General features: G+C 33.6%; 1 protein-coding gene across 14 annotated transcripts in view; it reads right to left on the bottom strand.

The window, feature by feature from the left end:
* The window catches only part of GPHN (gephyrin), a 651,195-nt gene that overhangs the window by 328,720 nt on the left and 296,679 nt on the right, over positions 1-25,796 (bottom strand). For 8 of the 14 annotated variants that reach the window (XM_055088534.1, XM_055088535.1, XM_055088537.1 and 5 more), the window contains exon 5: positions 15,945-15,983. The exons of the other annotated variants lie outside the window; for them this stretch is intronic. In XM_055088534.1, the coding sequence (XP_054944509.1) occupies positions 15,945-15,983 (39 nt within the window). The remainder of the gene's footprint in view (positions 1-15,944; positions 15,984-25,796) is intronic. 14 annotated transcript variants of the gene reach the window in all.

Genomic DNA, 25,796 nt, shown 5'->3' with positions numbered 1-25,796 from the left:
GGGAGGAATAAATTAGGAATCTGGGATTAACAGATACACACTACTATATATAAAATAAGTAAACAACAAGGACCTATTGTATGGCACAGGGAGCTATATTCAGTATCTTGTAATAACCTATAAAGGAAAGGAATTTGTAAAAGAATAGATATATATATCTGTAAGTATAACTGAATCAATTTGCTGTACACCCGAAACATTGTAAATCAATATACTTCAATAAAAAATACAAAAAAAATAAAGCAAGGGACAAATGATATGATATGACACAATCATTATCATAATTGAAAAGTAACCTCAAAATTACTTAGATGCTACTTCATAGAAATATAAGACACTATACTGTTTTCAATCTAATATGATACATTCTGGGCATAAATCTTTACAGATAAAGGGAAACTGCTTTTGGTTAACTATGGATAACTTTGACATGAGTCTCAAAAATCAGTGAGTTTTCAATGCTGGCATATTAAGATCATTCTATGGATTGTTCTCAAGATTTTTCAAAGTTTACCAATTAAATAAAACAGTAAAATTATTATAAGTGAGAAGCAAAATTACAATGTGGGAGAAGCATAGCTTTTAATATATTATTTTTAATATTTAAAATATACTATTTTTATTACATGATGGAAGAGTTTCATTTATTTTTTAGGGATGTCAAATAAAACACAGGATATCCATTTAAATTTGAATTTCATATAAATAGTGAATAATTTTTAGCTTAAGTATTCCCTAAATATTGAATGGGCATATGTATGCTAAAAACATACCCATTTATCTGAAATTCAGATTTAACTGGGAGTCTCGTATTTCTTTCCTTCCTGTCTCCCTTTCTTTTTTCCTCCCTCTCTCCCTGCCTCCCTCCGTTCCTTCATTTCTTCCTTTCTTCCCTCCCTTCCTCCCTTCCTGTTTTATTAAAGTATAGTTGATGTACAATATTATATAAGTTACAGTGTATAACACAGCAATTCACAATTTTTAAAAGTTATACTCCATTTATAGTTATTATAAAAAGTTGGTTATATTCCCTGTATTGTACAATACGTCCTTGTAGCTTATTTTATACATAATAGTTTGTACCTCTTAGTCCCCTACCCCTATTTTGCCCCTTCCTCCTCCCCCCTCCACATTGGTAACCACTTGTTTGCTCTCTATATCTCTGAGTCTGCTTCTTTTTTGTTATATTCACTAGTGTGCTGTATTTTTTACATTCCCCACATAAGTGATAACATGATGGAAGATTTTAAAAAATTGTTCCTCAAAACATCAAAGTGAGAGGGCAGGTAGCAGTAGAAAAATAGAAAGTATTAAATATTATATTAGGAATAGAAGATAATACAATATTTAGATATTTAATTCAGTTTTGAAATATAACTGTTTCATTTTAATATTAGTAAAGAAAGTCAAACATGATTACTAAGTTTGAAGCATCTAAGATATCTTCATTCAGGAAAACATTTTGTAACTTTTAATATAAACCACAAATGTAATAGGTACATGGTATCCTATGTAATAGGTACATGGTATCCTATGATAATACTGTTGTCCTGACCTAATGAATATGGTCTAACTGCTCTCTATCCAAAATTTTAGAACAAGCTTTTGTATTATATTGTGAACCTCAAAATAAACACTTCACACATGTATGTCAAAAAATGAAACCTTGTACAAAATAATTTCCAATATAACTTCTTTAATACTTTTTTTTTTTTTTTTTTTTTTTTTTTGCGGTATGCGGGCCTCTCACTGTTGTGGCCTCTCCCGTTGTGGAGCACAGGCTCCGGACGCGCAGGCTCAGCGGCCATGGCTCACGGGCCTAGCCGCTCCGCGGCATATGGGATCTTCCCAGACCGGGGCACGAACCCGTGTCCCCTGCATCGGCAGGCGGATTCTCAACCACTGCGCCACCAGGGAAGCCCCGAATACTTTTAAGATATTATTCTATTATCTATTTTATTCCAATGTTGTTTAAAAGCCTGCTGTCATTCCTATATAAGTGATCTGTCCTTTCTCTCTGACTACTTTTAAAATCTTCTCTGTTATTTTGGTTCTAGAGTTTTACTTTTATGTGTTTAGGCATCAATTTATTTTATTTATCCTTCTTGAGATACACTATTCCTTCAGGAGCAGTGGATTCATGTTTTTCCATCAGTTCTGTAAAATTTACAGCCATCATCTCTAATCATTGCCTTTCCTCCATTCTCTTCTTTTGGGGCTTTGATATAATGTATCTTGGACCTTCTCATTTCATTCTCCATAACCTATGTCTCTCTTTTTTCCATTACATCATCACTCTATGTAATTGTTTCCATATCTTCCATATCTTCCATAACTTCCTCAGGTACATAATTCAGTATGCTAATTCTCTCTTCTACTGGTCCAATCTGCTGTTTTATCTGTTCTTATATTTAAAGTTTTTAACTTATGTTTTCTTATTGCTAAGAGTCCCATTTTCTCCCCATTTGCTCATTCATAAATGATGGTCTCTTGTTATGTTTTCACCTTTTAAGTATTGGGTTGGCTAAAAAGTTCCTTCAGTTTTAAAGTAAAACTAAAAAGACACATTTTCATTTTCACCAAGAACTTTACTGAACAATGTATTCACTGTTTTGTTCCACTACCTTCTGCCATTTTTCAGGCAACTTCATAATTCCATATTCCTCAAACTTTTTATCTTTTTTGAGCAAAGAACTTTTCCAGGCGCCTCTTACAGTTCCAGGGAATTGAAATTTTTTTCATTAAGAGAATTTTGTAAAGACCGAAATAAATGGAAATCTAAAGGTGCAATGTCTGGTGACTATGGCTGATGAATCAGAATTTCCCAGCCAAGCTGTAACAGTTTTTGCCTGGTCATCAAAGAACATGTGGTCTTGTGTTATCCTGATGGAAGATTATGTGTTTTCTGTTGACTAATTCTGGAAGCTTTTCATCGAGTGCTACTTTGAGTTGGTCTAATTGGGAGCAGTACTTGTTGGAATTAATCATTTGGTTTTCTGGAAGGAGCTCATAATAGAGGACTCCCTTCCAATCCCACCATACACACAACATCACCTTCTTTGGATGAAGACTGGTCTTTGGTGTGGTTGGTAGTGGTTCAGTTCGCTTGCCCCATGATCTCTTCTGTTGCACATTATTGTGCAGTATTCACCTTTCATCGCCCATCACAATTTGTGTTAGAAACAGAATGTTTTTGTTACGTTTAAGCAGAGAATCGCATGTGGAAATACGGTCAAGAAGGTTTTTTTTCCCTTAACTTATGTGGAACCCAACCATCAAAGCAATTAACACAACCAAGCTGGTGCAAATGATTTTCAGCGCTTGATCTGGGTATTTTGAGTATGTTGGCTATCTCCCAAGTGGGATATAATGATTGTTCTCAATTAATGTCTCGATTTGATTGCTATCAACTTCAACTGGTCTACCCAACCATGGAGCATCATCCAGCGAGAAATCTCCAGCAGTAAACTTTGCAAACTACTTCTGACACCTTCAATCAGTCACAGCATCTTCTCCATACACTGCACAGATCTTTTTTTTGCGTTTCAGTTGCGTTTTTACCTTTCTTGAAATAATAAAACATAATATGCCGAAAATGTTGTTTTTCTTCCATCTTCAATATTAAAATGGCTACATAAAAATTCACCAATTTTGATTTTTTTGATGCACGCTGATATGACAGCTGTCACAATACAATCTAACAAAATTGTTTCGAATGAATTTAAAGACAACTAAGCACTACTAGAGCCATCTTATGGAAAAAAATGAACTAACCTTTTGGCCAACCCAATATGTCTTTGTTCTTCTGGATATTTCATTGTACACCACTTAACCCTGGATTGTCAGGGACAGTTTGAAATACTTCTGTTGTGTCTGCATCCTTTGTGGTTTAGTATTTGTCCTAAACAAAATTTTCCAAATATGGATAATAAATGATAATGCTCACCTAATTCTTCTCTGTCCTGTATTTTGTATTTGACAGTTCTAGCAGTCATCTTTTCAGTCCACCTATTGATTAATGGTTTTGCTGCCTTACTTGTGCTTGGTGAGTTTTGGTAGTACATTCATTACTTGATTTTAATCTGTTGGAGTATGGCTGACCTAAAGTGGGGAAAACTTCCTGCAGAGAAAATTTATTTCTGCTTCTACCTTTAATCAGAGGACACCACTGACCAGTTCCACTTCAGCCTCCCACAAGTGTCTCATAGTCTCAGGGATCCCAGGCTGAGCTTTACACATTGCTGCCTGTCTAAGGTTAAGTGTCTTACAAGCAGTGCTGCAATGGTCATCTGTCCTCAGAGCATCTCCTTCTCCCTCTCCCAAGTCCTGGCTTGATACATTTCTGGCTCTTGCTCCCTGCTCCTTGGTCTCATGGTATTTTGGGGGAAAGAGTGAATGTAAAGACTGACAGTATATGTCCTTTAACAGGGTATGCCTCATAGGGTATGTCCTTTTACTAGGTCAAGTTTTTCTACAGAGGGAAGGTTTTTTCAAAGTTCCAAATCAACAATTATTCCAGGCCATATACTATTTGTAAACTGCTTTATTCTTCTATAAAATGAATGTCTTTTATATCATCATTACATTGAGGTTTTTGATGCACTGCACACTGCCCTACAAGAAGATGCTAACAATTTTTATGCCAAACAACAATGCTCTTTTCATCTAAACCCTGCCAATTCCAGGCAATCTCAGTTTTAAATAGTTATTTAACTGATGTGTACAAAGAAACAGAATATTTTAAAAATTTACATTTCTTACCAGTTATGAGTACATATTTAAAAGCAACGTGCTTCTTTCCCCTTGCAAATGGCCTGTATATATCCTTTGCCTGCTATTCTACTGGTTGCCATGTTATTCCTATTTAATATTTAGAAAACTTAATATACTGAAAATATTAAACCTTTGGCAGTTAAATCCATTGCAAATATTAATTTTAAGTTGACATTTGTTACAATTTTTGTTGCTTAGTAGAATTTGTTACTTAGTTGACATTTCCATTAAGAGGTTTTAAATGCTTATACAAGGGGTTCTATCATTATTTTTATTATATTTTCTGGGTTTCATGTCTCACCTAGAAAGGTTTTTTACCTAGAGATGAGAAAAATAACATCTTAATTTTTAAATCATAAGTTTGCAGTTTTTAATGTTTAAATATTTAATCTGTCTGTAGTTTAATTCTGTGTTGCATGATCAATCTTCTCCACCAAAATGGATAGCCAATTTTCTCAACACCTTTTATTGAATGACCGACCCTTCTTTCCTCCAATGTCTTGATGTATCATATATATATAATACTAAATTCCAATTTTATACATAGGTATGTTAATGAAATATCATTTGGTTGCATTTCTTTCTGAGTTTATTTTCCTGTCATTGCTGTGCCTTATATTTTATTGTTTTACTTGAAAAAAATCACCAGTTATTTTCATACCTTTGCTATTTTAAAATGAAATTTAGAATCAACTTTGTTGATTTAGAATTAATTTCTCCTCCAAAATTCCAGGGGGAATTATATCACATGTATTAATCAAGTTAAGGTAAACTGATAAGTTACACAAAAAATATTTTCACAAAAATATTTGCATCTAAGAATATCGCATGACTTCCTAATCATTCAAGCTACATTTTACGTCCTTTAATAAAGTTTTGTTTTTTCAGGTCTGTCTGTCAAATGGCTTAAGTTTCTTAGGTATTATGAAGTTTCCTTTTTTCTGCTATTGTAAATGAAATCTTTCCAAAATTTTTTCTAGTGGGTTGTTTCTAATTTAAGTAATATTAGCATATAGATGTTTATAAAATAAAATACTCATATTCAGCTGTCATCCTGAACTCTTCTTGCTTCTAATACCTTTTTAACGGATTCTTTTGGGTTTTCTAGGTGAATAATCACATCCATAAATAAAGGGCTTACAGCTTTAAAAAAAAATTCGTTGGAGTTCTTCATTTTAAAAACATTAATAGGGCTTCCCTGGTGGTGCAGTGGTTGAGAGTCCGCCTGCCGATGCAGTGGACACGGGTTCGTGCCCCGGTCCGGGAGGATCCCGCATGCCGCGGAGCGGCTGGGCCCGTGGGCCATGGCCGCTGAGCCTGCGCGTCCGGAGCCTGTGCTCCGCAATGGGAGAGGCCACAGCGGTGAGAGGCCCGCGTACCGCAAAAAACAAACAAACAAACAAAAAAAACAAACCACAACAACATTAATAAGCATTGTGCTCTGTTATCAAAAGCTAATTGCACTCATTCTCTAGGTCACAAAGAGACAATTGACTTTACTATCTCAGATAGCAATCAATGCATCTTTGAAGTGATGTTATTAGGGGTGACTATGGGGAACTTTCTGACTCACTGCCTTTATTCTCTTTAGGGGATGCATACACAAACAAAATTAAAACACAGTAATCTTCCTACCTAGAGATAACTGGGAACTCTATTAATTCCACTTCAGACAATTTCCTTCTTATTCATAGAGATGCAATATTTTAACCCCTTTCTTCCTTTCCTTTCTCAACTTGGACTTTTAGTACACATACACACACAAACACACACACACTTATCTCTTATTTTTTCTTCCTGAACTGCAAACCACCTTATTCATGACTGAATGTACACATTTAGTAAAAAAAAAATAAAAATAGCAAAATTCTGAAACAACAAAAAGGAAGACATAAGTTTTAGATTAAAATTAAAACAAAGTGCCAATGCCATTAACCTTCATCTAAACAACAATTTTCCTACATATTCTCCATAAAGATTCCCATCAATTTATTCATTTTCAACTAATGACATCTGTTTTTCTACAAGTTCGAACACTATAGATACATTTGAATGTTATTTTGAATTCAATTTTAATTACTAACATTTAATTCTATTATTTTTCTTCACTGCACATATTTTGTATGTCAGGAAAACACAAAGGCTTTTGAAAGGTGGCTCAGGAAACTACTCTCTGCAATCTCCATATCTCATTCATCAAAAAGTGTTATAAATTCTATCTTGAGAGTAATCTACCCTTTCTACCCACATCTGCATTTAGGTTCTCAGCATCTTTTGTTTGAATATTCCAATAACATCCTAATTGGTGTTGTAGCTAAGTTCACTCCCATTCAACCCATTCTCTATTCTGCTGCCAAAGTAGTCTCTCTAAAATGCAAATCTCATTAAATTCATTGCTGTTTAACATCTTTAAAAAATATATATCTTCATTTCCTACTAGAAAGAATCCAAATGCCTTTTTTTTTTTTTTAGGACACAGAGAGCCTTCACCATTTGACTCTACCCCTCTCCAGGCTCTTTCTTGCCACTGCCTCCTCAAAACCCATTCTGCAGGCAGACTGACCTATTGGCAGACTTATGATTTCAGCCATTGTGCCTTTATTGTAGAATTAATCAATTCTTTATACAATGGTATATTTATACAATGGCATATTTATACAATGGTAATGAGAATCAACAAACAACTACATGCAACAGTATACATCAATTTTACAAATATAATGTTGAGCAAAAGAATCCAGACACAAAAGATGACATACTGCTATACACTTTCAATTATATAATGGTCAGTACAAACCCAAAAAATCTATGATGCTAAAAGTCAGAACTGTAGTTACTCTCACGGGTTGGGCTCTGACGAAAAGGGGGCACAAGAGGGTCTTCTGGGACACTGATAATATTCTGGTTTCTTACACATTGTAAATCAACTATATTTCAATTTAAAAAAGAAGAGATTAAGAAACTAAAAAAAATATTCTGGTTTCTTGATCTGGATGCTGGTTACATGGGTATGTTCATTTTCTGAAAATCCATTAAATTGTAACTATACTATTTATACACTTTATGTAAATTTAAGTAAAAGGTAAAATAAGAATAACAGTTCTAGTATCACTTTTTTGAAAATTTCCCTATGTCCCTCAGATAAACTTTATCTTACATATATACCAATATTATATTGATGATCATGTTACATTTTATTTATCCAATTCTTTCCTGAGTACTAAGATAATAAATTTCTCTAATGAACTTCCCTGAGTACTAAGATCATAACTTTCTATCTATGTATCCCCATGCCCCAGCACAGTGCCTGGCAGTGAGTAATCACTAATATGATGTAAATGAGGGTTTCTCAATTTATGCACATTTAACATTTTGGGCCAGAGATTTCTTTGTTGTGGGAACTGTCCAGTTCATTGGAAGATATTTAGCAGCATTCCTGGCCTCTAATCACCCAATGTCAGTAGCATCCCTCCAGTTGGGACAACCAAAAATGTCACAAAGCATTAAATGTACCCTGGGGACCAAAATGCCCTGCTTGACAATCACTTACATAAAAAAATGTTTCTGTCAAAAAATACAAGCCACGTGTTTTTCCGCGTGGCTTGTGGTATCTTAGTTCCGTACCAGGGATTGAACCTGGGCCACTGCAGTGAAAGCGGTGGACACCAGGGAATTCCCAAGCCAAGCCAAGCCAAGTGTTAAACAATTCACTTACCAAAAAACTTTGGGCATTACATGGTTTGCTTCTTAGGGGCGACTAAAAAATGTAGGCTGTTTTGAACACTAGACGGGAAGTTAAGCTCTGTCAGGAAAAGTTTATAAAATGCTTTAAATGTCTAGATAATCAAATGTAATTCATATTAATTGCATGCTAGAATATTGTTTCCTTTGGAATTCTATGCAGAAAAGTGAGTTTGCCAAGCAAAATAATTGTGTAAATAGGACTGCATATTGTGGTGTTTTAAAAAATGACTGTTCATAGTAGCTATATGTATTCAATGTCCTAACTATAAATTATTTTGCAAGGTTGGTATCTGTGAATGGACCATTAATTCTAAAATAGTAAGGTTCATAATATTCTATCCATAAAACATTTAGTGTGAATATTTCATAAGAAAAAAATAGTTAGAAAATAAATTACTGTGCATCAGCTATGAGAAGAAAACTTGACCAAGGGCATAACTAGCTTGTTAGAAAATAATGTGTTTGCATTTTCTAAACTGCATGTTTTTGATTCAGGATGTGTTTTGAACTTGACCTCTGTCGCAAGATGGTGAGTAGTGAAATAATTGAGTACTATTATGTTAATGGAGTTCGAGAAAAGAGAAAATGAATTGGTTTATATTTATGTGTCAAACTGATATAGTTAAAGTATAAATCTGACTCTGCCAAAATTATTTCCTGACAAGCAATTAGAATCAGTCTTTAAGAACAGGCTGCTGAGCCAAAACTGAATATAGAACACAGGCAGTTAATAAAAGAAACAAAACTGGAAAAATACAAGAAAAATGTTTAATCTCATTATTAGTCTGCAATATGCCAATAAAGGCATACAATTTTCACCTATCAAATTAGTAAGATTAAAAATGATAATGGATGTGTACTTTCATAAACTGATAGTATGAATATATAAATTTGTACATATTCTGGAGGGCAATTTGGCAGACTTAGCAATCTTGATTGTTATTCTATTTTAAGGAAATATTTCTAAAGTGGTAATCAGGGAAGTATATGACAATTTATATAAAGAGAGTGTTTATGATAGGAAATAATAAAGGACCTAAATGATTAATGACAGGGAAATTAAATTACTCATAGCTTGTTTATACTCTGTAGTGACTGACACATCCCTCCCCCCCGTTTTTGTTCTTTTATAAGAACACTTAGAAAACAGAGAAAAGCTTACTTTATATGAAAAGGAGAATGATTAAGAACAAGGGCTCTAGAATCAAGACTACCTTGTTTAAATTCTATTATCTTCTACTCTGTGATCTGGGTTAACTTATTAATGATTTAATTTTTCTATATTTAATTTTCCTGTTTGTAAAGTGGTACCTCTTGTGTAGGTTTGTTGTGAGGATTAAATAAGACATTACATAAATGTTTATCACAATGCCTGGCACACAGTACGTGCACAATAAATTTTCATAGCTATGGTATCACTTGGTATGATGTTATTAAGAAACCCAAGATATAAACCTTAATATATGATGGGTTTGCTACTGGGCAAATTAATTAATTAGTCCTAGCTAATAACTATATGTTGAGATTATCGGTGGTTTGTATTTACTTCATTTTGCTTTTCTGTATTTCCCAAATTATTTTTTGGCAAAAACAGCAAAATCAAAATATATTTAGAAATCTACATTCAGAAAAAAAATTTAAAGCTATTAATAAAAGGCATTTTATTATGCCTTTTGTAAGTCATAAAAACATCTGTCTTTTCCTTATCCTAAATGACCATATGTTTTTCAGTTAAAATCTCACCTTTAAGACTGTGTCTTAATAAAAAGGTCACCATTTTTAGGCTGTTATTAAACACCTATAATACGCAAAACGCTGGGGTCCTAATATTCTCATTCTAATTCTAACAAACCAGGAATTACGGAAATTTGAAGACAGATTTTCTGGTTAATAAAATAGGAGCTTTCTGCAGATGGCCTGAAGTTTTATTTTTAGTTACTAACCATCATGAGAAACAGGACATCTAAAAAGGCTTTTGCCTTTTATCCTTCTCTCAAGATTGATCTTAATTTTAACCAGAGGGCAGCCAGTTGGAGGATGAGAAAAGAATTTAACTTATGAGGTATTTTCTTTCAGAATATTTGCTCAAGATTTCTATAATGAGATTACCTATGATTGCACAGTAAGTACACATCTACTACTGTGATATGGTTATGAACAAACCAAATAAAAACTGATTCCTGAACATCTAAGATGTTTTTATGCTGCTGATATGAATAGAAAATAATCTCTATTTCTTCATAAGTACTAAATATTACAAGAAATCTAAAAGCATTCAGAGATAAATACAAAAAGTTTAGAGTGGTTTGTATTTTATAAACATCCAAATATCTAACTAGTGAACTTTTCAGGTATTGATTTTGATGTTCATGGAATTAAATACTGGTAAATATACACGAAGAAGTTTGTATCGAACAGTTTCTTTATCCAAGGCAATTGACTTTTCCCTCAATGGTCTCTCTCACTCCACTGGATCTCTTGTGCCACACATGTAATGTGTTAGTTTTTGCCAGCAACACTGAAATATTTGATGTAGAAGACAAAGGGGAGAAAAAGAGATTGGGGTTTCAGAGACTGGTTATTAGTGCCTGCTACTGTCATTGCCTATATTCAGAACTGAAGGAGTGAAACTTCCTACACAAAATGCTCATATAAGGAAGCTACATCTTCCTTTGCGAGGTATTGAATATGATCTACTGTTCTTCAGGAGAGAAAGGAAAAAAAAAGAAAATGAAAAATTACACAACAACTTGTTTGTTAGGAATAGCTGCCTACAAAAAAATCTCCTGACTGCAAAGAAATTTAGAGGATCTTCTTATTAAATATAAAAAGGACTTGAAGACTAATAAAGGTATGACAGAAATACTGCCTTTTCAGGTTAACCTTTACAAAAAAATACATTACAAAACTCTATTTCCAACTGAGCTTCCCTCAAAATAAAAACAGAATTTCAGATGTCATGAGAAAAGAAAAAGTATATTTATTACAAATAAAACAAGTTGAATAAATGATGTTACTGACATTTTCCTTTATCCCAGGTCTTATACTTTAAAATACCTAAATCATTTATTTTCATTAAATATGTTTTTCAGAATGAATACAAGTGAAGAAAAATCTTTTAAAATTATTCACCATTGTTAAAAAAAGAAAAAATTAAATCTGGATGTAATTTCTATTTTAGTGCTTTTCTCCTGACATGAGAACTTTGATCTTCCCAGCTGTGTTGTCAAAATAAATAACTTTAGTAGGACATCAGGGGATGGGAGGAAAAATAGGTTACTAAAACTTATCTTAAGTGCAGTACTTTAAAGAGATTACTTTAAAGGAATCACTGTGAAGTACTGACCAATAGGAATGAAGCTAATTGCTCTCAAATTTGAAGGCACACATCAAGATAGGGAGGACAAATAAACTCCTAGTTCAAATGATGAATTAATCAAAACCATAATAAAAACCAATAAATGTAACCAGGAATTCAAGTGAGCTTTAGTTGACAGTGAGAATAAATTAAATTACCAAACATTTTCAGTATTAGTATATAGTTGTACCTCAGGGGGTAAAATCCCTCATTGTGCTTGCAATTACATTCAAGAACAACCTCCTGAACATTAATTATCTATTTATCTCTAACCATTCTCTATTCTTCCACTATAAAACCAATAAACTTGGTTTAGGTAATGCTGTTTATTAACAGCTACCAGTGAAATCAGTAATCTGTCACTGAATGCCCTAGGTTTTAAAATTAAAGAGATTCTTATTGGCATTTAAACTATTACCAGAATCCTTCAGCTGTGACAAGGTATTAACATAGAAGACATTCTTTTTCCTGAATCAATGATACTTTGAAGAGGTGAAACAATTCCCTCATATACAATCACTCTGACTTTGAACATTTTCCCTGAAGAATTAGAAGAAAATAACAAAATTTTGTGGATGATATTAGAAATGTATTTTTTTGCTAAATGTCTCTTTCCCTCTTTTGGAATGTAAGTTCCTTGAGAACAATGCCTTATCTTTGTGTTACAGACACGTAACAGAGTATATGGCACAGAGTAAGCCTTTTTGAATAGATTCTGAGAGAATTATTGGATGTATTGAATTAACTTCTCTCCTATGCATATAGAATAGTACTAGTTTATACACCACCCTTGGGAGAACTGAGAAGATAGTCACTCAAATCATTTTCTGTGTTTGATACTTTAGATGAGGAACCTTGGCTCAGAAAGGCTGGATAGAGTATGTAAAATCACCAAAAAATTTTTGAGTTGTGAAAACATTATCACCTAAAGGATTGAAAAATCTTCTTTCCTAAACGATTATTGCATATTTAACTACTCTAGTTTCAAACCCCTTGAAGACAAGGAACAATTCTTTCCAATCTTTGTAACTCCTGTAAGGTCTAGGACACTATGGTGCAGAGTTCAATTCAGGTAGAAAGCTGGGTATCCAGAATTGAAGACCACTGAATTGAAATGAACTCCTGTTCCCATTACTGGTTCCTATAAATATAACCTGGTTGCCTCATCTCAGTTCCGTTAACTTCATTTAAACCTTGCCTTTCAAACCTTGCCTTTTAAAGTCTGCATTATTCCACTTCGAGTATTTTTTAAATTCAGCCTTCTCCAGAATCACTTTTGCTGTCCTTCAAACATCCTATATCTGTGTTATTTCAACTTTATTCTCCCTTTGATTCTTAGAATATAGTGTCTTCTAAATCTCACTTGGCCTTCTGTGGCCTTTCTAAAAGTTTATAATTTCTTCAACTCCTGATACAGTATCTTGGACTTATCTTTCATGTTAATTATGTAGTTTCCCTGATGTCTTTGCTACTAATTTAATTTCTTCTTAGACAAAAGTATTAAAAGCTACTGAATTCATTTCCAGGTAAATACCCGAAAGAATGGAAAGAAAAACAGGTACTTTCATACTAATGCTCATAGCAGCATTAATTTAAGAGCCAAAAGATGGAAACAACTCAAGTACCCATCAACAGATGAATGGATAAAGAAACTATTGTATATACACACAATGAGGGATGAAATTGTGATATATGCTACAACATGAATGAACCTTGAAAATATTATGTTAAGTCAGACATAGAAAGACAAAAATTGTATGATTCCACTTATATGAGGTACCTAGAATAGGCAAATTCAGAGACAGAAAGTAAAATAGAGGTTACCAGGGGCTAGGGGAGGGAGGAATGGGGAGTTATTGTTTAATGTACAGAGTTTCTATTTGGGATTGTGAAAAAGTTCCGGAAACAGATAGTGGTGATGGCTATACGAAATAGTGAATGTACTGTACTTAATGCCACTGAATTGTACACTTAAAAATGATTAAAATAGTAAATTTTATGTTATGTGTATTTTATCACAATTAAAAAAAAACCTACAAAAGTAATTTTCTTGACTTTCCTAGAGCAGTCTTTTGCTTCATATCAATTTTATCTCTATTACTAAAGGAAAAGGAGAAGCAGAAGCAAAAGCTATCCATACCTTTTCCTGTATTCCCTGTTTATCACTCTCTTTTTAGCTTTTCCCTTCTCCTTTTCCCTCTCATTTTTAGTAAAAATAAAATAAAATTTAATATGGATACTCAGCATTTTCCACACTTCAAGCACAATGATGTTGTGAATACATACACACATAGAACACTTCAAGTCTACATACAGACACTTTCATGCATGCATACACACCCCACTTTAAATCTCCTCAGACTCTTGAAATTGTGTGAAAATTTCACCAAGATTCTTCTCTACTTTTTGTTTGATCTTGTCTTTCATTTAAATACAAGTGAATATGACAATAAGTTTTATAGTCCAGATAATTTAAGCTTTTTAGTCTAGTTGCCAAATACTTAGTAAATAAAGGAAAATGTCAAATTTAAAAGTTTACCCATACAAAAGAAAACACAGTCTAAAATGTGGGAGGGAAAGATAAATACATCAAAAGGATCTCTAAATGATATTACATAAATTATGGAGTAGTAGAGAAATGATATTCTCAAAGGAAAAAATGGAGCAGAGTGGAAAGTTACTTTAATCTTAACTACAGAGAGCTATAAGACAACTAAATTTATTATTTTTAGAGATGATACTTTAAAGTTTCAAAAAATTCTTCTGGTCTTAACTAAAAAGGATAAAATTAATAGGAGTAATTTATCCTCATGAAGCCCTGGAAAAATCAGGGAAAATAAATTAGGAAACAAATTTAGTATATGGAAAATTATTGAAAGATCCCATACACAAGGAACAAAAGTACACAATATATGATATGAAAAGGCAACTGAAGCAAAGATGATAAATGATTTAGAAAAAAAAATCTATTCCTAAATAGAAGGAAGAATGTGGAGCTGTATAAAAAAGCAGAAAGATGGTGGTAGTGAATTTAAAAGTCAGTTTAGGAGTAAATTGGACTGGACTTAAATAGTGAAGTATTTTCCTATTGCTAAGATATGTTTGGACAATATGTAGGCAACACTTCTTGGAAATAAAATCTGATCAGGGTTACAAGACAACAGAGGAGTGATTTATCAGACGCAGAGAAGTATAAAGGAGGCAATATGGACCAATCAGCAAGTTGCAAGTTGCAAGACTGAGTACACAGGCGATGAATGCGATGTCTCATGTCAACTAATGGGGCAGCCATGTGCAGCAAATAGGCAGAGAAGAACAGTAGTCAAGCAAATTCAGTCAGCAGTCCAACTTAGTGGCACAAGGCAAGTAGAGATAGGTAACAAAAGTGCTAAACAATCTGAACCTACTTATAATATTACTGGTATAGACTGGGTAGGGCAAGATCAGGCAGACAGATAGCATAGCACTGGGAAGGCCACGGTATAGGAGAATGGTAGGATAGCCGATAGACAATGCTGGGCAGTCTAAAATGCTAAAATAGCAGATGAATATGTAGTACCAGGCCATTTGCTGATGGACAAAGCACCAGTAAGTGAAGAACGCAAATCATTCAGCAGATATGTAATCGGGGGAAAAAGGAGAGACAAAAATCAAAGGCAGTCAAACAGGAAGACAGAACAGCAGAGAAGCGATGACAGATCATCAGAAGCAGTTGGGTAGCGTAGTGAAAAGCTGTCAGCAGGAGAACAAAACAACATTCAGGAAAAGATGAGATTAAGAGTGAAGCAGTCTCCTGAATGGGGTGTCTTCCAACTAGGAAATGTCATCAATAAACTGCATATGAGAATCCACAAGAGAAACAGCACACAAATGGAGATAGCATATGGATCTGAACTCTACTGCCCAGGGATACAGAATGACCCTAGAACATAGATACATAACAATCCACAAGGAAATTAAACAGATGGGAAAAATGGGTCCAAGCATTTTTTTATGATGATAAAAGAAACCAAAACACTAAAAATTATTAATCTGGAAATGATTGGCTGGGATTGAAGTCTTCGCTTACCCCTTTCTGGAGCCCACAAAATGGGAATGTTGGGAATTTCTGCAGCAGAAAAACAGAAGAGAAAAGGGATTTCTGACTCCCAGTTTGAGGAAAGCAGGTCAAATTTAGGGCTGTACAAACTGGTTCAGGGAAACAAGAACCAGCCTGAACCTTCTCCCTTCCTCAGAATCAGGCCATTCCTGAGGTTTGGGAAAGGTTTAGGAAGCCCTCACCCCATCATTCCCCACAACCTCCCCTTTCACACTTACCTCCAGTGCAAACAGTTTCCAGCAAGGAGGTACTTGGGAAAATTCACTCCCATGTTTACACCATGGCAAAATTTCAGGATAGCCAACTAATAGTACTTCCCGTGTAGGCCAGGTTCCTGTTCAGTGGGATCCCTTCCACTCTTCGTGAGTGAGCAGAGGGGACAGGTTACTAGAAACTACCAACCTCTTTGCAAGTGGATGAGAAATGAAGCAGGGGTAGTAATACAATAAATAAATAGTAATACTAGTAAATACCCTGATGATCTCATCAGTTGTCATGGATTTTAATTCCATTAAGATACTGATGACTCTAAAAAAAAATAGTATCTCTAGCCCAGACTTCTCCTTTGAACTCCAGATGCATATACCTAACTGCCAACTTAACACCTCCATTTGGATATCTAAAGGCAATTCAAATTTCCATGACCAAAGTAAAACTCCCGATCTTCCTCCTCAAACCTCTTCTTCCCCCAGTCTTCTCCATTTCACTGAATGGCAACTCCATTCTTCCAATTGCCCAAGTCAAAGTCCTGGATCTTATACTCGACTCTTCTCTTTTACTCCATCTGTTACCTCTACCTTCAATATATAACAATAATGTATGTCTCACTACCTCTATCTCTATAATTGGTCTGAGTCACTATCATTTTTCACCTGGATTATTTCAATAGCCTCCTAAATGCTTTCACTGTTTAAATATGTCAGATCATGTTACACCTCTGCTCAAAACTCTCCACTATACTAAGGGTGACACACAGGTTCTACATGATCCATGGCTTGCTCCTTCTCCTCCTTTAGGTCTTTGCTCAAATGTCACCTTATCAATGAAGCCTTGATTGATAGCCTTATTTAAAATTGCAACACTCTTTCCTGCCTGTACTACCTATCCACCTTCCCTGGTTTATTTTTATCCATAGTACTTATCACCATCTCTAATACTACGTATTTTACTAATTTACTTATATTTGTGACACACCACTAAAATGTAAATTCCATAAAGGCAGAATCTTTGGACTTCTTTGTTCATTGCTGTATCCCCAATATCTTAAACAGTGCCTGGTATATACACAGTAGGCACTCAGGGCATATTTGAGTATATGAAGTGTTAATTTTCGTAGGGCAACTCCTTTTTGTCTTAAATTCTCAGAGCATTTTTCTGAAAAGCCTACACACTATGAGCTTTTGATTAACAGAGCAGATGTTAATACACTATAGGTTAGGAATGTCCTAAAGTAGGGGGTGGCAAACCACAGACAATGGGACAAATCTTGCCTGCTGTCTGTTTTTTGGCATGGCCTGCAATCTAACGGTAATCTTCTCATTTTTAAATGACTGAAAAAAACCTCAAAAGAAGAGTAATACTTCATGACATGAAAATTATGAGAAAGCCAATTTTAGTGTCCACAAATAAAGTTTTATTGGGGCACAGCATGGCCCATTCATTTATATCACCATATGGCAGATTTTGTGCTACAGGGCTGGCAGAGCTGAGTGGTTATGACAGAGACTATAAGCCCACAAAGCCTGAAATATTTATTATCTCTAAATATTTACTACCTCTAAAGAGTAAGTTTGCTGATCCCTCTTTTAAGGTATTTTATATTTAAAAGGTAAACAGTAATAACTAAAGTTTGAACAAAGATAAACTAGAGCATTATTATTAATACTGTTGCTACTGTTGCACAAGATACACCTCTGAGGGAAGGTGCATTTATATTAGGATAGGCTTTCAATATTATATAAAAGCAGACCTCTCATTCCTCTAAATATTTAATAGTGATGGTGATATTCATTCATCTATCCACCCCACAGAGCAGTCCCATCTTAAGGGACAGGATACAGTACAGGCAAGTCTTGAAAAATGCCAAAAAGGGAGTAAATGAGAAAGGGAAGTAAATAGGACCCACAAATAGAACTCATATCAAAGTATCACATAACTACCCAAAACCTCTAAATACCATGTTTAACAATAGTGGGAAATTGGCAGGACGTGAATCTCTTTTGAACCTTATCAATGGGGTTATAATGCGGGTCTCCTATATAAAATATAGTCTCGAATCATTGCAAGCATGAGAAACATTATAATAAGACCACATTTTACTTTACTTACTTACTTACTTATTTATTTACTGCCATGCCACATAGCATGTGGGATCTTAGTTCCCCGACCAGGAATCAAACCCATGCCCCCCTGCGCTGGAAGCACTAAGTCAACCACTGGACCGCCAGGGAAATCCCATATTTATACAATATTCAAAACTAATTTTGTCATTGCTTCCAATGCCTACATTTTGTAGAAAAGTATTTTTAAAATTTGCAGAACTCTATTCAAAATCACCTCCTAATCAAAACTGACCTATCTTCTCCTCACATAAAATTTCATGCTGAGGATTATTACATGCAAGGGCCATATATCATACGCTGCAATCACACTTATGGGAAGGAGTGAAGAAGGTCAGGAGAAAACACTTAAATTACTCAATGACATTCATCAATATAATGCTATCTTCAGTCTTCATAGAGGATTAAAATATATTGCCTCTTATCAATTGGTCCTTTCAGCACAATCAATTGCTTCTTCTGCATTGTTGCCTTTGATATTTGATGTCTTTCTCTCTCTCTGTGCAACTGGTAACAGTTCATTTTCAAACTCCATACTTCCAACAGCTTTACTTCTTTCTTCTCAGCATCTTTTGAAGGAACGTGGATTCTTCCTGTAAATTCTCAGTTGTGTCTGTTATTATGATTATCTGAAATGGTTACTCCCTCTGTTGGATATTTGTCTGCCATTCTTTAATAGCAGCCATGGTTTTCCCAAGTTCCAATATGAGGAAATAATATAGTAAAACTATTAGAATAATTCCAAACAGTTTATTTTGTTATCTGAGTCCATTTTCTTACCCTCTATCAGTTTCCTTTTATGCCTAGCAATAACATAAAGTTACAAATATTCTGCTCTAATTCAGTGATATTATTCTAAGACGCTCAGGACTTGACAGATATAAATCCATTTGTCATCATATTACATTTTGTGTGAAAAGAGATATTAAGTCCATTTTATAGATGGAGCTCTAATAAAAGGAAGATGAATTCACATTCTTGGCTTCAGACAATAATGAAGAAAAGAATATTCTGAAATCTTCACTCCTGAAACTATATCTCTAAATAAATATGCTTTTAGCATTTTATATTTGCAAAATATTTAATGATGCTTTGTTGTCAATATCTTAGCATACATTTTGCAAAACTATTCTAGTATGCCAGTCTGTTCACTTTATGAGAGTAGGTTGTAAGGGTGAGTTGGAAGACTGATTTCAAGATTTTATTACTCTGATAAATTCAAGGTAAAAATAAACATTTAGCATGTCATCTCTGTTTCTTTTTCCTTTTCTGTAACCTAACCTGCTTGATTTTCTCCCCAGAGAAAAATTCTTTCAATATTTACTCAACCATTATCTACTTACTTTTTAAGCTAAAGTTCTTTCTATTTAGATAGTAGGTAATAATAGGAAATATTTATGTAGCAAATAAATATTGCTTTTATTTACATTAACTCACATAACTACCCTCTGAGATAGGTACTCTTATTCTCTCCATTTTACACATAAGAAAACTGAGTAAAGTAAGTTGTGTAAGGTCACATGCTATTAAGAGGTGAATCTAGGATTCGAATCCAAGTAGTCTGTGCTCTTAAGCACTATGTTATGCTGCGCCACAAATGGTTATATGGGCAACACTACTTTTCTAGTAAGAGCTCTAATTAGACATAGAATTTACGATAATAAGTATATTTGTACTCACTTGTATGTTAACTGATATGATTGATCTCTCTTCCCCATTAGGACTCCCCAAAAGTTGAAAACTTGTTCTGATGCAGAGTAGGCATGCAATAAAGAAACGTACTTAAGGGAAAATGAAGACAGCGTTTTATTTATGGGTTCTTCATATATGAAATTTTTCTTTTTGCCTTATGCTTAAAATTCCAAAATCCCCACCTCAAGGAACAATGTACACTTCCCTCTGTAGAATTGCTATGTGGAACAGGAGGCTTTCAACATGATTTTTAAATGCAATGTCACATATTGCTCTAATTATCTAACTGTTCTAATGTTATACCTGTTACTTTTCAACTGGGATAGTAATACTAAGGAGCTTTTCCTTTTAATGCATAAATAAAACAGGGTAAATGTCTTCGGTAAGGTGGCAGGGTTGGACTTTCAAATAATTAGAATTACACAAGCAATGAACTCTCAGATGAAAGAAGCTGTGACTGAGATGTTCACACAAAGGCCGGGAATGATGAAAAGGTCATGCTAGGACTTTGAACACGACGGATTTCGAATTCTCATCAAACGGTGATTTCTCTATTATTACCTAGTAATTTTATATAAAACATTAAGCCAACTCGAGGTACAGCACTGACAAAAATCTATGATAAAAAATATCCCTTGTTTTGATGGTAAGATAAGTATTGACTGAAAAGGTTTCCAAACAACAAATCAACAAAATTGGAACCTGGTGCTTCACAGCAGTTTAAATTTTATATACAAATAATGGTATGGATAGTCACTAGGTTTGCAGATTACATCAGAACTTCAAAAACAAAATAAAACAAAACAAAAACCAGGGCAAAAAACCAATCTTCAAAAAGAATGATGTTAGTCTTACCGGGGAATGTACATTTGAATAAGTGCCAGTTCTCAAAAGGGTTTACTTTTACAAAGGATTGATGGCATGGTTTTACTGTGTGTATTGGTTGATAGTCATCTTATGAATTTTGGCTTCAGAGGAATCTCTGAATAATGACAGTTGCTGTTTTTCATCTCCACAGATGGTACTACTCTAGCTGTTCTAAGAAAGAGATTAAAATAAAATAGTTGTAGTTTATCCATCCTTCTATGTAAAGTGAATCTTCTGCTCTAGCCAGGAAGATTTTCTTAATTTTATCTTTCTCTGTAGCTTGATCATACATTTCCCTTTCTTTCTTACTCCCATCAGTAATGTCTTCTTCTCTCCTAATCTAAATCCTATTTCTCTCCTTCAATTTAGCTTATATTCTATGTGTATAAAAATTTCACTGATAGCTCAGCTTTATATTAATCTTTCCCTTTAAAGGATTTTTTTGACCTGAATTGTCTGAACATTTTTGATACTAAGTTTGTATTGTTTTGATTGGTCATGTGACAATTTTAGGAGTACATGTACTTTAGCATTTACTCAATAAAGCCCAAGGTGCTTGATAAATACTGGTTAAATTGAACAAAGACTATAAATGTTGTTTTTAGCAAACTGGTAGGTCATAAATGTGCCCATGCTCTGAGGCATATACTACTTTACAATGGCTAATGCAAAATAAATATAAACCCCAGATAAAAGGGACTATTACTAAAAAGCTATCCTGAATGTCACATATTTGGGCCATTTCAAGCCATATTCCAAAAATTTTAAACTACAGAGGAACAAAGTAAATGGGTTCAGACAGGATATCAGGAGGTACTTAATGCAACTGCACTAATAATCCACATATAATATAGACTATAGAAATTCTTATTCTTGTTCCTTTGCCCATGCCCTGAAGTAGTAGTGGGAAAATGCTGACTAACATTCTTATTTTTTAGACATATCCACCAGGTATGCTAATAGCTAACAATAGGTATCAGAGTACAATGGTTAGTAGCAGAAACATTTGGGGCTGTCATATCTAATTAGAGGTAATAGGTAATATTATTAATTAAATGAGAAAGAAAAAGGTAAAGGAAAAAAGGACATTTACTGAGCAGGTTTTATACTAGATGCTTTTACATGCATTATAGTCACTTCCTAGCTTGGATAACCTTGGGCAAATCAATTAATTGATCTGTCTCAGTTTCTCCACCTTTAAAATAGATACAACAATAGTACCTGCCTCATATGGTTGTTTTGAAGGCTAAATGAATTAACATAAAACACAGACCTACTAGAGCATGGACTTGAGGATACGGTGAGGGGGAAGGGTAAGCTAAAAAAAAAAAAAAAAGAAGGAGAAAAAAAAGTTTTAGCTGAAGCAAAATCCAAATTTTGAATCTGGGTAGTAGATAAGGAGGATTCAGTGTATGGTTCTCTTTTGTGAAGTTGATATTTCAATATTTTTCTAACAAAATAAATTTTAAAGTGTTAATATAAAAAAAACACAAAAAAAATGCTTGAAATAGCTCCTGACACATAGTAACTGCTATATATATATTTGTTAATTATTATTATTGACTACTTTTATTATCTCAATTATCAGAAAAAAAAACCTTGAGAGGTAGGCATTAGCTAATTGAGTAGACGAGAAAACTGAAGTTTGAACAGGTTAATTTGCTTTAATTTCATAGTTAGTTAGTGGTAGAATTTTAGATTCAAATTTAGGTCTGTTTGACTCTACAGTGTTAGTATCAGGATATAGACATATTGCATCCCAACATATTTAGACAAAGGTAAAAAGATGAAAACATATTTCCCATGTCCAGGACTATTTCGTAAAAATTACAAAAAGAGCTCCTTCAAATGGCATAAAATATAACCTTATTTGACCATAAAGGGATAGTATATTTTATTGAATCTAGTTTTAAATATTTCCAGTACAAGAGTTTCTAGTATTCTGCTTTCTTACCAATTTCACACCGTTTAGTTGTCCTATTTATACAGAACAATTTTAAAATACTCAAAGTTTTATTTCAATATGGTTATTTTTACCTTTACTATGTATAATAGGTATTTTACTTTAGTCATAACAATGTTAGAATTACAAAATAAATATTCATAGAGTTCTACAATATCAGTATATGATATTTTGCTAGGGAAATTAACAATGTTTTCTAGAGAATATTGATATGTACTTGAAAGCAACTATATAATTTAAATGACCTACAGTAGTGATCAAATTTTCTTTCAAAAACAGAAATTATTAAACATGGTGTTCTGCTATGCTTCTGCTATAATACAGGAGAGTTCTTCTGGTTTTTAAAATGTCCAATGTTAACTTTTAGATGGTGCTGTTAAATGTAAATTCTCACTGATTTTCACAAGAGTCACAAATTAAGAATCATTAACATATAGTCAGTAACTCAGCTCAATTATGTCTCCTTCCTTTGACTTACACAGTATTCTCGTTTTTGAAGCATTATAATGTAAGAAAAATGGTTAATGACCACATAAAATTATAGTTGACTTACAGTACATTCACACCTGAAGTTATGAAATATATAAATTTCAATATGCTGATTATGAAATAAATTTTATAAAATAAATAGTTTTTCTTTGATTTGATATTTCTGTAAAAAAGTTCCTAATAACCCAAGTGGAAAATATTTGTAGAAAGGCTTAGGTAGTAATCTTTTCCAAAGAAATGTAAATATTTTAGGCTATAAACAAAATATGTGATCTGGAATTCATAATTTTTTCCTAGAAATCCATCCTTTGTACCAGATTTTACCTCTTTCAGCATTAGTCATTTTGTCAGATGCCTCTTCACTTCCAAAATGAACCATAAAAACCCTTTTAAATGAACATCCTTTACATCAAATTTATAGTTTCCTGAAATTTTTGCGATTCCACCTTTAGTTTGATCATTTCATAATGACAAATTTTATCAGGACACTTTTTAGGAGATACTACTACGAACAATAGCTTGAAAATTTTTTCGGAGTGAGACTTTACTTAATGTATAACAAATCCAATAATTTGATCAATTTTGAAGGGTCAAAATTTTATATATTATTTATAATGAGGGGTCTTTTGTTTTTATTATTCTATATTGTCTACTGAGACAATGGGGCAATACACTTTATTATGGAAGAAAAGTGTTCTTTCTTTGCTCCTTCTAAAAGTAAAAATTTAAGAAATAAAACCCAACATCATTTCAAATTACTAAAGAACAAAAGGTAAAAGTAAATTTAAAAGTCAGTTAAAAATGTGAGTAAAGATGACTTATGTTCATCTAACAGACCAGAAGTTGGCAAACTTTTTCTGCAAAGGATCAGATAGTAAATAGTTTAGGCTTTGCAGGCCTATACGGTTTTCATTCAACTATTCAGTTCTGCTGTTGTAGCCACAGGCAATAGGTCAATGAATGAGTGTGGCTATGTTCCAATAAAACTTCACTTATGGACACTGAAATTTAAATTTCAAATAGCTCTCGTGTCACAAAGTATTATTTTCCTTTTGACTTCTTTCAGCCATTTAAAAATGAAAAATCCATTCTTAGTTCACAAGTCATACAAAAAAATACGACAGGTTGAATTTGGCCTACAGGCCGTAGTTTGCTGACCCCTGCAATAGATTGAGTTTCTTGAGGACAGGGACCATGTCTTATTCATTTTTTAACTCCAGCACCCAGCACGGCATCAGATACATATCAAGGATTAAAAATAAAAAGCTTGATAAATGAATAAATAAATGAGACCTAAGATGCATGCTAGGCTTTTATTTAACTCTTTAATTCATAATCAAAATAATACATTACTATATAACCTTTTATTCTGGTGTAGCTTAGTAGTCTAAAAGTGCTGAAAATTATTTTTACCTTACAAATATTAATTAGTTCAGTATTTTCTAATTTACCATAATATATTAGCAAACATTTCTTTGTAATTGCAAAGATGTTCTTTTTAAAATAAATGTTTCTTCATCTTTTATTCTCTTCTAGACTTTATGTCTAAAGGGCTTTCACTTTACCTCACTTATACGTCCTTAATTATACTTTTACCTTTTAAGAATAATAAAAGATTCTTTACATAATAATACCTATTTTGGATATAACTGCTTTTAAGTGACAATGGGACATGAAGAGATAATATACTTGGTATAGCAATGAATTACATTCTATAGAATTTTATTACTAGCATTTCACCAATGTCCACGGGTTATCCAACCTTTATCAGATCTGAGAAAATGTAATCTATTATTAAAAATAAAGCTTTTCGGGCTTCCTTGGTGGCGCAGTGGTTGAGAATCCACCTGCCGATGCAGGGGACATGGGTTCGTGCCCCGGTCCAGGAAGATCCCACATGCCGCGGAGCGGCTGGGCCCATGAGGCATGGCCGCTGAGCCTGTGTGTCTGGAGCCTGTGCTCCGCAATGGGAGAGGCCACAACAGTGAGAGGCCCATGTGCCACAAAAAAAAAACACCACCAAACAAAACAAATAAAAATAAAGCTTTTCAAAAGTTGCAGAGTATGGATTATTATGCTACTATATGTAAGCTTTGATAGTATCTCATGTTGAGAGGCAGGGAACAGACCAGCAGGTACGTGACTATCAGATAAACCTCATTCTAAGATACAGGGCCTAGAAGTAGAAACAAATTCGTAATTTAGGAAAATCAATTCTGATTGCCTTATTTGTATAAAATATGTAAATAAGATACATTTTACTAAACTTGCTATTTCCATTTTTCTGTTAATAGACCTGGAAGAACTCTAAAGCTATTAAACTTTTCATTTTCTCTAAGGTTCAAACACAGTGACAATAACTTTAGATTGCTTTATTTCACTCATTCAATTTATCATTTTCCCCCTTCCTTTTTTTAAACAACCCACACAACTCACAAACATTGCCCGTTGTGTTTGTAGATCAAACTTATT

Source organism: Physeter macrocephalus, chromosome 11 (assembly GCF_002837175.3).
Source record: "Physeter macrocephalus isolate SW-GA chromosome 11, ASM283717v5, whole genome shotgun sequence".
NCBI classification, from domain to species: Eukaryota; Metazoa; Chordata; class Mammalia; order Artiodactyla; family Physeteridae; genus Physeter; species Physeter macrocephalus.
The sequence above is the reverse complement of the archived record's forward strand: the minus strand, read 5'-3'. Positions and strand labels throughout refer to the sequence as shown.